Source organism: Coregonus clupeaformis, chromosome 35 (genome assembly GCF_020615455.1).
Source record: "Coregonus clupeaformis isolate EN_2021a chromosome 35, ASM2061545v1, whole genome shotgun sequence".
Lineage (NCBI taxonomy): Eukaryota > Metazoa > Chordata > Actinopteri > Salmoniformes > Salmonidae > Coregonus > Coregonus clupeaformis.
The window spans coordinates 14,482,744-14,495,455 of NC_059226.1; the positions used below are offsets into that span (position 1 = coordinate 14,482,744).

At 42.3% G+C, this 12,712-nt stretch overlaps 1 protein-coding gene across 2 annotated transcripts in view; it reads left to right on the forward strand.

Annotated features, from left to right (window-relative positions):
• LOC121551727 (integrin alpha-3-like) overlaps window positions 1-12,712 on the forward strand; it is a 44,113-nt gene that overhangs the window by 26,211 nt on the left and 5,190 nt on the right. For both annotated transcript variants that reach the window (XM_045210864.1, XM_045210865.1), the window contains exons 3-12: window positions 257-348; window positions 758-1,001; window positions 6,094-6,189; window positions 6,503-6,728; window positions 6,964-7,157; window positions 9,028-9,116; window positions 9,329-9,465; window positions 9,634-9,711; window positions 9,863-9,930; window positions 12,433-12,569. In XM_045210864.1, the coding sequence (XP_045066799.1) occupies window positions 257-348; window positions 758-1,001; window positions 6,094-6,189; window positions 6,503-6,728; window positions 6,964-7,157; window positions 9,028-9,116; window positions 9,329-9,465; window positions 9,634-9,711; window positions 9,863-9,930; window positions 12,433-12,569 (1,361 nt within the window). The remainder of the gene's footprint in view (window positions 1-256; window positions 349-757; window positions 1,002-6,093; window positions 6,190-6,502; window positions 6,729-6,963; window positions 7,158-9,027; window positions 9,117-9,328; window positions 9,466-9,633; window positions 9,712-9,862; window positions 9,931-12,432; window positions 12,570-12,712) is intronic.

Sequence of the window (12,712 nt, forward strand, 5' to 3'; positions counted from 1 at the left end):
ATGTAAGGAAATATTATAGAAAATGTGGACTAAGAATAGATTACTGATTGCTCTACAAAGGTAATATCCATGGAAAACATTCATATCATCACAGAGGAAATGTTAATAACAAATCAACTGAAATAAGGGATGTGAAGAGGAACATAAGGAAGTAATTGGTTCTGGTTCCTAAAACAAATGCCTTATTGTTGTATTGTTATGAAACCCAAAGCACAGTGATGATGAGTGAGATATACGGTGACCTTTGACCTTTCAGACCCTGACCTCATTGAGGGTGAGGACAGAGTGGAGGATATGTGGCTGGGGGTGACCGTGGCCAGCCAGAGACAGCCAGGGGGGCGAATTCTGGTGAGTAACTTCTTGTCTGCTTATTAAAGCTTAATTGGTTCAAGAGGCCATCAGACACTCTCCTCTCGTGACCCTCCAGACCAGCAAGTTTGATCTCCTTTCTGAGTTTACAGAACAGATTAGTGTAAATTACAGCAAAGAATGTTAAAATGCATTCAATATTGATATGAATGATTATCTCTGGCAAATTACTGTATCATACTACTTGATTAAATGGTATTGAATTACCAAGACAAAGAGGATTAAATCTCTCTCTCTCTCTCTCTCTCTCTCTCTCTCTCTCTCTCTCTCTCTCTCTCTCTCTCTCTCTCTCTCTCTCTCTCTCTCTCTCTCTCTCTCTCTCTCTCTCTCTCTCTCTCTCTCTCTCTCTCTCTCTCTCTCTCTCTCTCTCTCTCTCTCTCTCTCTCAGACCTGTGGCCATCGCTTTGTGAAGATATACGGCGTATTGAAGCTGCGTCAGATGATTGGGAAGTGTTATATCCGTGGTAACGACCTGAACTATAATGAAACAGACATGCACTGGCAAAACCCTGATCAGGTGTGCAGCCACACTAAAGACATCACAGGCGAGGTCATGTGCAACATGGGCATCTCTGCTGCAATCACTGACACAGAGGTCATCGTGGGCGCCCCTGGCAGCTTTGAGTGGCAAGGTAGGCATAGATTTGTTTGAGACTGCAAAAAATACATCCCACAGGAACAATACGGTCAGTACAATCATGACCGAAATTATTGGCACTCTTGATAAAGATGAGCAAAAAAGACTGTATAAAATAAATAATACAAATACTATATGAACGTATTTTATGTTAATATATTTTTACAGAGAAAATGATTTTGTTTAACAAGTAATCTTTTTTTTCTCTGACAAAGATAGGGGTCCAAAATGATTGGCACCCCTGTTTTCAATACTCCGGCACCTTCCCCTTGCGAGGATAATGGCACTGAGCCTTTTTGTCAAATGTTTTATGAGATTGGAGAACACATTGGGAGGGATTTCAGGCCATTCCTCCATACACAATCCTTCCAGATCATGAATATCATTAGTCTGCACTTATGGACTGCCCTCTTCCATTCAAACCACAGGTTTTCTATGGGGTTCAAGTCTGGAAATATGGATTTTGTGGTCAATTAACAATTTCTTTGTGGATTTTGATGTATGCTTGGGGTTATTGTCTTGCTGGAAGATCCACTTGTGCCCAAATAGCTCTATTTTCATTTAATATAACACATGTAAACACCTGGGAGCCATACTTGCAAACATTAGAAAAAGTTTAAGAATCAGCCAATTAAAATCATTGACGCAGTTCCATGGGATCAAAGGCTACATGTTAAGCCGATGTCACACGAAGCAATCTGGACGCAATTTATGTTGCTTGCAACAAAGTTGCATCTGGGTTGCTCTGTGTGTCAACCCCCCATACCTTTTTTTGTCCAGTTTCAACTGAAATTGTCCAACATGAACTGCACTATATAGCTAGCTGGCTTAGCTCGTCGCTAGCTTGGTTAGCTAGCTAGCTTGATAAAACATGGTTTGCAAATGTAGCTAAATTGTACAGCCAGCATTTAGCCTATATTGATGCTGTTACAATTACCAAACGTTTGGATAAACAAGTCATTTATGAAACCATGATCTGATGTATGACAGCATTGGATGTTGCATGCAATTTCAATTACATTTGAATTGCATACAGGTCCCCTGTAGTTCAGTTGGTAGAGCATGGCGCTTGCAACGCCAGGGTTGTGGGTTCGTTACCCACGGGGGGCCAGTATGAAAATGTATGCACTCACTAACTGTAAGTTGCTCTGGATAAGAGCGTCTGCTAAATGACTAAAATGTCAAATGTAATTGCTTCGTGTATCAGCGAAGTTGCTTGAGATGATGCCACTTGCATCTGCAACAGAAATTGCTTTACATACACATCAGTACACTTTACACATCAATATACACATCAATATACGGAAAGCAAAACACAAAAATAGAAAACAAACACATTTTTCAGTAAAAAGGACCTCAATCAGCCCTAGAGGCACCAATTCATCCATTTCTAGAGAGTTGTTGAGATCATCCCACAAGCAAGGTGCAAAACAGAGCAGATTTACCTAAGACCGTGTCTAGAATCTCATACTTCTATATGTTAACAATGAAGTCAGGTACGGCTGAATTTTCTGCAGGACGGCTTTATAAACAAAAATCTGGTACAAAAAAAAGCCCTATGCTAATCTCACCAGGTGGCTGTGATTAAATCCGGTTCAAATTCCGTATCAGCTAATTAAAATCATCGACCTATTTGGACGTGATATAATGTCCTTAACAGCACGCTGCACCATCTCCTAATTAAAGTTACTAAAACACGCACCAATTTTCAACTGGACGATTAGCTCACAGTGTTGCAAGCCTGGGTCCTGGTGATTATCGCCGTTTGCAGCAAGTTTGAATCCCAACTGAGATATCTTTTTTTCCCTTGAAATGGATAATACAATTGATTGTGTTAGCATGTTGTGAAGAGAAGTGCAGCCTAAACCTTTTAAATGAAGATTACGAATACATTTAATGAGGAGCTTCTTGTTGGAGTCCCTCTTGCAGACCGACACATACTATAGTTAGGCTATATTACATAGACGTGTAGGCCTACACTTACATGTACAATGTTTTCTATACATTATTATTATCACCCACTTTGACCAGCAGAAAACAGTGAACAGTGCTTGAAGCAAAGGGGGCTCAAACCCACAGTGAATGAACACTGTCGTTTTCGAGTTTTTTAGCAGTGTGTGCCACCAGGAAAGCAATGATGATTGCGCTACACGACAGCTATTTGGCAAGGCCATAAGGCTCTTCAACTTTTTTTTAACAATGTAAGATAAACCTGAATGTTGTATAGACCTCCTTTATCATTTCTCCGTAAAAGCACATGTGGGATATAGTTATACACTGAGTGTACAAAACATTAAGGACATTTGCTCTTTCAATGACATTCACTATATATACAAAACTATGTGGAAACCCCTTCAAATTAGTGGATTTGGCTATTTCAGCCACACCCGTTGCTGACAGGTGTATAAAATGGAGTACACCGCCATGCAATCTCCATAGACAAACATTGGCAGTAGAATGGCCTTACTGAAGAGCTCAGTGACTTTCAACGTGGCACTGTCATAGGATGCCACCTTTCCAACAAGTCAGTTCATCAACTTTTTGCCCTGCTAGAGCTGCCCCGGTCAACTGTAAGTGCTGTTATTGTGAAGTGGAAACGTCTAGGAGCAACAACGGCTCAGCCGCGAAGTGGTAGGCCACACAAGCTCACAGAACGGGACCACCGAGTGCTGAAGCGCGTAGAAATTGTCTGTCCTCAGTTGCAATGCTCACTACCGAGTTCCAAACTGCCTCTGGAAGCAATGTCAGCACAAGAACTGTTCGTCAGGAGCTTAATGAAATGGGTTTCCATGGCCGTGCAGCCGCACACAAGCCTAAGATCACCATGCGCAATGCCAAGTGTTGGCTGGAGTGGTGTAAAGCTCGCCGCCATTGGACTCTGGAGCAGTGGAAACGCGTTCTCTGGCACTTCACCATCTGGCAGTCGGACGGACGAATCTGGGTTTGGCGGATGCCAGGAGAATGCTACCTGCCCGAATGCAGAGTGCCAACTGTAAAGTTTGGTGGAGGAGGAATAATGGTCTGGGGCTGTTTTTCATGGTTTGGGCTAGGCCCCTTAATTCCAGTGAAGATAAATGTTAACGCTACAGCATACAATGACATTCTAGACAATTCTGTTCTTCCAACTTTGTGGCAACAGTTTGGGGAAGGCCCTTTCCTGTTTCAGCATGACAATGCCCCTGTGCACAAAGCAAGGTCCATACAGAAATGGTTTGTCGAGATCGGTGTGGAAGAACTTAACTGGCCTGCACAGAGCCCTGACCTCAACCCCATCGAACACCATTGGGATTAATTGGAACGCCGACTGCAAGCCAGGCTTAATCGCCCAACATCAGTGTCCGACCTCACTAATGCTCTTGTGGCTGAATGGAAGCAAGTCCCTGCAGCAATGTTCCAACATCTAGTGGAATTCCTTCCCAGAAGAGTGGAGGCTGTTATAGCAGCAAAGGGGGACCGACTCCATATTAATGCCCATGATTTTGGAATGAGATGTTCGACGAGCAGGTGTCCACATACTTTTGGTCATGTAGTGTAGACTGACCAGGTGAATCCAGGTGAAAGCTATGATCCCTTATTGATGTCACTTGTTAAATCCACTTCAATCAGTGTAGATGAAGGGGAGGAGACAGGTTAAATAAGTATTTTTAAGCCTCGAGACAATTGAGACATGGACTGTGAATGTGTGCCATTCAGAGGGTTTATGGGCAAGACAAAAGATTTAAGTGCCTTTGAATGGGGTATGGTAGTAGGTGCCAGGCACACTGGTTTGTGTCAAGAACTGCAAGGCTGCTGGGTTTTTCACGCTCAACAGTTTACATTGTGTGTCAAGAATGCCCATCACCCAAAGGACATCCAGCCAACTTAACACAACTGTGGGAAGCGTTGGGGTCAACAGGGGCTAGCAGGGGCAATATTAGGAAAGTGTCCTTAATGTTTTGTACACTCAGTGTATATGCGAAAGTGAGTCTTATGAATTGGTAACATTAGTCAGTCTATTTATTTATTTTATTTCACCTTTATTTAACCAGGTAAGCCAGTTGAGAACAAGTTCTCATTTACAACTGCGACCTGGCCAAGATAAAGCAAAGTAGTGAGATAAAAACAACAACAACACAGAGTTACATATAGGATAAACAAAACGTACAGTCAAAAACACAATAGAAAAACACAATAGAAAATCTATATACAGTGTGTGCAAATGTAGTAACACCCTAGTCATAGATGCGATGATCATGCAATATTGGTACTCTACACTTGAGACAGACCAAGTGAAGGGGAACTAAATTAAACCTTGAATTTACAGGATTAAATATATCCCTCTGTTGGCCAAGTTAACCTATTTTAAGAAATGCCATTGGTGTGTAGAGAAAAAGTTAAAGATCTTTGATAGGCTGATACGAAATTTGTTACAAGAAATAATCCTAGCCACCTGGTGAGGGTTAGCTTTTGGCTAAATGTACCAGGTTATGTGATATGAACAGCTAACATGTAGCCTTTGATCACGGGCAACTACGTCAATGATTTTAACTGGCTGATGCTTAAACTAAAACTTACATTTTTTATCATGTTCGCAAGTATGGACCCCTGGAGTTTGCTAAACTGCATTGGCACTTGGATTGGAACCGGTGCTATAGTCAGATGACATGAAAATAGAGCTCTTTGGCCACAAACACCAGTGGTGGGTTTATCGTCGAAAGAAAGATGCATATACAGACCAGAACCCCATACCTACTGTAAGATATGGTGATGGATCTTCAATGTTATGGGGTTATATTGCTTCTACTGGTCCTGGGGCCCTTGTTAAGGTCAACAGCATCATGACCTTTACCCAGTACCACAAAACTGTTATCCAAAAACCTGGTTGCCTCTGCCAGGAGGCTGAAACTTGGCCGCAAGTGGATCTCCCTGTATTATTTATTATACTTTATTAAGGGTGCCAATAATTTTGGTCATGACTGTATGTTAGGCTGGTCTGTGTGTGCGGTATAGTCAACACATATGGTCATTGTCATGCTAATTGTGCCCGTTATTGTGGTAATTTATATTTTGTTCTAAAATGTCAATGTGTTGTTCTGCTTCTCTTTCAGGCAATGTTCATGTCTCCTGGATGAACCCAAAGGTCATCTATGACACCAAGAGAAGCAGCTTCCCCAACTTTAATAATCGACGGCACATTTACATAGGTACAATTTCGTCTTGCTTTACCCACGAAACTTCTAGAAACAGATTTGAATTGAACCGGGTTTTAAAGTAAACAGTGAAAATGCAGTGTGTGGTTTCTGTTGTCAGTTAACCTATGTTGTTAGTATGTCAGTATGTAGTAGTTAGTACAGAGTGGCTGCATGGCCAGATTTTCTAGATGCCTCTTCCCGATAGCTAAACAACCGTACCTTCTGCGCATGTGCATGATTCTCTACTTTGCGAACAATTTCTTAAGATTAAGATCAGATCACGTAAGTTAGTAATAGTATGTTGTTTGTTGTTGTTGTGTCCCAGGCTACTCGGTGGCAGAGGGCCGAGGCCTCCTCAGCCAGGACCAGGACACAGTGGTGACAGGGGCTCCTAAGGATAACAAGGATGATGCCAAAGGCTCGGTCATTCTGACTGTGAAGGAGAAGTCAGGGTCAGGGGACCAGCTGAAACCCTACCTCACCCTGCGAGGCGAGCAGATGGGGTCCTACTTTGGGAACTCCCTAGCCGTGGCAGACCTCAACAATGATGGGTACAGTATGGATTGTAACTTCGTCTTACTTACTTACTTACTTACTTACTCCTCTTAATCCCCATGGGACATAAGTAACTTGTTTTAGATCATTGATATTGCTTATTTAGGAATTAATTTAATTGCAATATCAATTCTTCGTGAATTGACTTAATTAAAATATTATTGACCGAACCCTGTTAGTTACTAACCCTGTCAATGAAACCACACTTTCTTTGTTTGCACATTTTCGTAGTTGGAATGATCTGATCGTCGGAGCCCCGTTCTATTTTGATCGGAAGAAGGAGCTTGGTGGAGCGGTGTACGTCTATATGAATGAGAACGGCTCCTTCCGGCAGAGCTCCAGCATCATACTCCGAGGCCCTAGAGACTCTGCGTTTGGAATGGCTGTGGCTGCCATTGGAGATGTCAACCAAGATGGCTTTCAAGGTAAATTTTTTAATAAACAACACTTTTCTCACACTTATAAAGAAACTGGGGTTGAATCTGTTTCTTAAAAGTTGTGGTGGTGGCTCCCTCTTGTGGTTTTAACAGGATCTTAAATGTAAAAAACGAAATTGAATTCCACTTATTAATAATGTCTGCAAACATACTGTACCTATGATAGGAAGTAGTTAAAGGCCCAGTGCAGTCAAAAACATGATTTATATATACTTCCACTCTATGAGGCTGGAATAATACTGTGAAATTGTGAAAATTATGATAATGCACTTTTAGTGTAGGAGCTGTTTGGAAAGACTGCCTTGGAATTTCAGCCTGTTTTGGTGGGATGGAGTTTTGACCTGCCTGGTGACATCACCAGGTTATACATTTGTTAATAGACCATTATACCACAGCATTGTTGAATACTCGTTTCTGATTGGTTAGAAGGGCATTCTAGAATGGACATTAAAACCAGATAGCGGGACAGTTGAAAAATATATCGGGAAAGTTGGAAAATATATCGGGACACCTTGCAATCATGACGCAATATGTGTCTACACATGCAGACCGTACTTGTACAGACAGCTAAACCAAGAAGCACACAAACCGAAATTGGATACATTGTAAACGCAGGCCCAACGAGGAAGAACTTAGCAAGCATTGATTTGTTTTTGCAGAGACATCTTTTTTTGCAGCATCTGATAACCTAACGTGGTGAGTGATGAACATGAATTTCTCCAGTCCCTATGTTGCAGTCACGACGCAAGTGCCGCTATGCTGTCAAATCCTCCCACACGTTTCTAGTTTGATCAGCTGTTTTCAGCAACTGGTATTTTTGAATTTGGTTGTCATATTGGCAGGTTTGCTAGCAACTAACTATTTAGATAGTTTCTAGCCTAGTGTTTGATATGCAATGCGATCTCTTCGCAATGAACAGTGTTAGGTGTCCTGATGAGAAGGACAACTTTTCTAGCTATGCCAGGCAAAATCGGGCATCATCAGCTCAACGTTATGGATGTATCCAAATTAATGTCAATAGAAAACAGCTTAAACAAACGCAAATGCAGCTACTTTGCTGTTATTTTGGCTGCAGAGGTTGTGACTGTGTTAGCCGTAGCTAGTTGGCTACATTATCTAGCAAGCAAGGGACAATAACGTTGCCAGTGAGCATGGCAACAACGGAACATATAGAACAAACAACTGGGTCGCGGCCATAAATATCGAACTAATCGAACAAACCAAAAGATGATAAATTATGAATTATCTTATAAAGATGGAAATATCAACAACAACAACAAATTATTTCTACCGGTAAATGTGTGCTTTAGTATTGTTTTCTTTGGCAACTGTGGTATAAGCGGGATAAACACCTCCGTTCTGTACATAATTTTGGAAAAATGTACTTCGCTGGGTCATTCATATTTCCAAGGTAAAGCACAGAACTTCGGCATTTATCCCTTACATAAGAAAGAGCATTCCAAACCTCAATACCAAAAACAGCTAGTTTTCAGTTTTCCCCTCCCCACTCAGACCACACCTAGACAGTCCTAACAAAATGAAAAACAATCACAGTAAGGTACTTAAATGTTACCCAGAAATGATTTGATATTGAGATAAAAACGGCTGCATTAGACCTTTAATCTCTCATAATGTCTATGACACTGGTATTGCAAATCTATCATGTGCCTTTCTGACATGAATCAAAGCTGTTTGAATGGGATTTTGAAAACATTTGACTCTCACTCAGTATTGGCTCAGTGCTGAGTGCTGACATTAAATGTATAGAACATTGCTGACCCTCAGTGATGGAACAAGGCTTTTGGAGACCTTTGTTGGAGACACGGCCTATAATCTCTCTCTTTCTCTCCCCTCCTAGATTTTGCGGTGGGTGCTCCGTTCCATGGAACAGGCAGGGTGTTCATCTGGACAGGCAGTGCTCAGGGCATCTCTCAGGAACCCAGTCAGGTATGGAAACACACCCTTAGGCACAGGATCTAGGATCCTCCCTAACTCCTCACCTTGCCATAAGGGTATTCAATGTAAAACTGACCTCAGATCAGCATCTACGGGTAACTTCATCCTATGGGGCTCATGGTGAGGAGAGCTGCAGAGTTGAACAGATGAGGAGCGATTTCTGTTACAACATCTGGTTGTTGTATTGACCTCCCTCTTCTCAGGTGATTGAGGGGGAGGATATAGCTGGAGGTGGGTTCAAGACGTTTGGCTACTCCATCAACGGAGGGCTGGATGTGGATGAGAACCGCTACCCCGACATGGTGGTCGGCTCACTGGACGACCGCGTAGCCTTACTGAGGTAGCTAATCACAATAAGGATCTGTTGTTGCATTTACATGTATATTGTATTTTCGGCCATCTCAGTTCTCATCCCTCGACCAGACATATTGTTTAATGCACAGCAAACCTATTGTATCAACCATAATCCATGATGTATGGTGTATGTTCATGTTATCTATTTGATCAGGGCTCGCCCAGTCATTCACCTCATCAAAACTCTTGAAGTGACACCAGAGATTGTGGACCCTAAAGACTGCGACAACTGGTCAGATTTTATTTTGTATTCATTGATTTGGACATAATTCTCTTTTCAATGCTTGAGGATACTCAATGTTTCAGCAATAGTGATTAAACCCATCTTATGGCCCTAAATAGGGAATCCCTGACCATTTGAGTATGTTTTTCTATGTTGGCAGTGTGGCGGTGGAGGTCTGTTTCTCCTACACACTGAGCACTGGGGACAAGGACTTCAGGAAGAACGTCAGTGAGTGTGGTTCTGTTACAACATTGTTCTTAGATGACCACTGCTCTAACACTAACACCGCTATTTCAGTCATTCACGTGATCTTATGACAAGATTGCCAACATGTATGAATGTCATTTCCTAAGCTAATGGAATTCAATTCAGTCCATTCAATTCAATTTGGTTCAATTGATTTCAATTCAATACAGTTTATTTCTCCCCAAGGTCAATTGTAAGCCAAGGATGCATCGCGTTAACATGAGTCCTAAATGGCCATGGTGACTGTTGGTTTCATTTGTGCCTAGCTATTAACTAATTGGTGAAAGTGATTGATTGGCAAGATGGTCCAGCCAATTAGCGCAGGTTGTTCATCAAAAGGGGGAGGGTGTAAATTAGCAAGACATTGGTGGAGTTCGCTTTGCATGGCCCCGTGCCCCGGGTGGGCGGACTTCACTAATTCTAGACCATTCCATTGGTCCTTAAGTGAAATCTCCACCCACCCGGGGCACCGGGCCATGCAAAACGAACTCCACCATTGTTACCCTTGAACCTATGAGCTTGTCAAGAAACACACGCATAACATCTCTAAAAGGATGTTTTTTATGACATCACTGGCTTGGTCCCCTTTCTTTTGTGGCCAAAATCATAAATCAAATGACAGATACAGTGGGGAGAACAAGTATTTGATACACTGCCGATTTTTTCCTACTTACAAAGCATGTAGAAGTATGTAGTTTTTTATCATAGGTACACTTCAACTGTGAGAGACGGAATCTAAAACAAAATCCAGAAAATCACATTGTATGTTTTTAAGTAATTAATTTGCATTTTATTGCATGACATAAGTATTTGATCACCTACCAACCAGTAAGAATTCCGGCTCTCACAGACCTGTTAGTTTTTCTTTAAGAAGCCCTCCTGTTCTCCACTCATTACCTGTATTAACTGCACCTGTTTGAACTCATTACCTGTATAAAAGACACCTGTCCACACACTCAATCAAACAGACTCCAACCTCTCCACAATGGCCAAGACCAGAGAGCTGTGTAAGGACATCAGGGATAAAATTGTAGACCTTCACAAGGCTGGGATGGGCTACAGGACAATAGGCAAGCAGCTTGGTGAGAAGGCAACAACTGTTGGCGCAATTATTAGAAAATTGAAGAAGTTCAAGATGACGGTCAATCACCCTCGGTCTGGGGCTCCATGCAAGATCTCACCTCGTGGGGCATCAATGATCATGAGGAAAGTGAGGAATCAGCCCAGAACTACACGGCAGGACCTGGTCAATGACCTGAAGAGAGCTGGGACCACAGTCTCAAAGAAAACCATTAGTAACACACTACGCCGTCATGGATTAAAATCCTGCAGCGCACGCAAGGTCCCCCTGCTCAAGCCAGCGCATGTCCAGGCCCGTCTGAAGTTTGCCAATGACCATCTGGATGATCCAGAGGAGGAATGGGAGAAGGTCATGTGGTCTGATGAGACAAAAATTGAGCTTTTTGGTCTAAACTCCACTCGCCGTGTTTGGAGGAAGAAGAAGGATGAGTACAACCCCAAGAACACCATCCCAACCGTGAAGCATGGAGGTGGAAACATCATTCTTTGGGGATGCTTTTCTGCAAAGGGGACAGGACGACTGCACCGTATTGAGGGGAGGATGGATGGGGCCATGTATCGTGAGATCTTGGCCAACAACCTCCTTCCCTCAGTAAGAGCATTGAAGATGGGTCGTGGCTGGGTCTTCCAGCATGACACACAGCCAGGGCAACTAAGGAGTGGCTCCGTAAGAAGCATCTCAAGGTCCTGGAGTGGCCTAGCCAGTCTCCAGACCTGAACCCAATAGAACATCTTTGGAGGGAGCTGAAAGTCCGTATTGCCCAGCGACAGCCCCGAAACCTGAAGGATCTGGAGAAGGTCTGTATGGAGGAGTGGGCCAAAATCCCTGCTGCAGTGTGTGCAAACCTGGTCAAGACCTACAGGAAACGTATGATCTCTGTAATTGCAAACAAAGGTTTCTGTACCAAATATTAAGTTCTGCTTTTCTGATGTATCAAATACTTATGTCATGCAATAAAATGCAAATTAATTACTTAAAAATCATACAATGTGATTTTCTGGATTTTTGTTTTCGATTCCGTCTCTCACAGTTGAAGTGTACCTATGATAAAAATTACAGACCTCTACATGCTTTGTAAGTAGGAAAACCTGCAAAATCGGCAGTGTATCAAATACTTGTTCTCCCCACTGTACCTAATAATATTATCTAAATCAATCTTATGTCTGGCATACAGTATGTACGCAACCACAGCTGTTGGTTTCATGTGATTTCAAATGTACACAAAGCCTACTTGCGCTTATTGTTTTTATTGATTGATGCCACATTTGTATTCAAACAATGGGGATAAAAGCTGCTAAATTAATGAATAAATGTCTAATTATAAATTAACTGAATTAGAATAAACAATTGTTATGATATTCCCTGTAGTATGTATTGTAGCATTTTGTCCCATGTCCTCTCAGCTGTGAAGTACACTGTGGAAGCCGACCTGACTCGGCACAACCACCGGGTCCGTTTCCAAGACAACGGCCAGGACAGCTACACTGGCTTCTTGTCAATGCCATCTGCCAAATGCAAAACGCTGAGGCTCGGACTAGTGGTAAGGAACTGTCACTGACATAACCTATTGTGACCTTGGACTGGGTTTGGTTTTACATTCTACTCCAGGGTCAAAGCCCTGTATGGTTACCAGTGTATTTATTAGGGATACCATTAGCTGTTGCCAAGGCAGCAACTACTCTT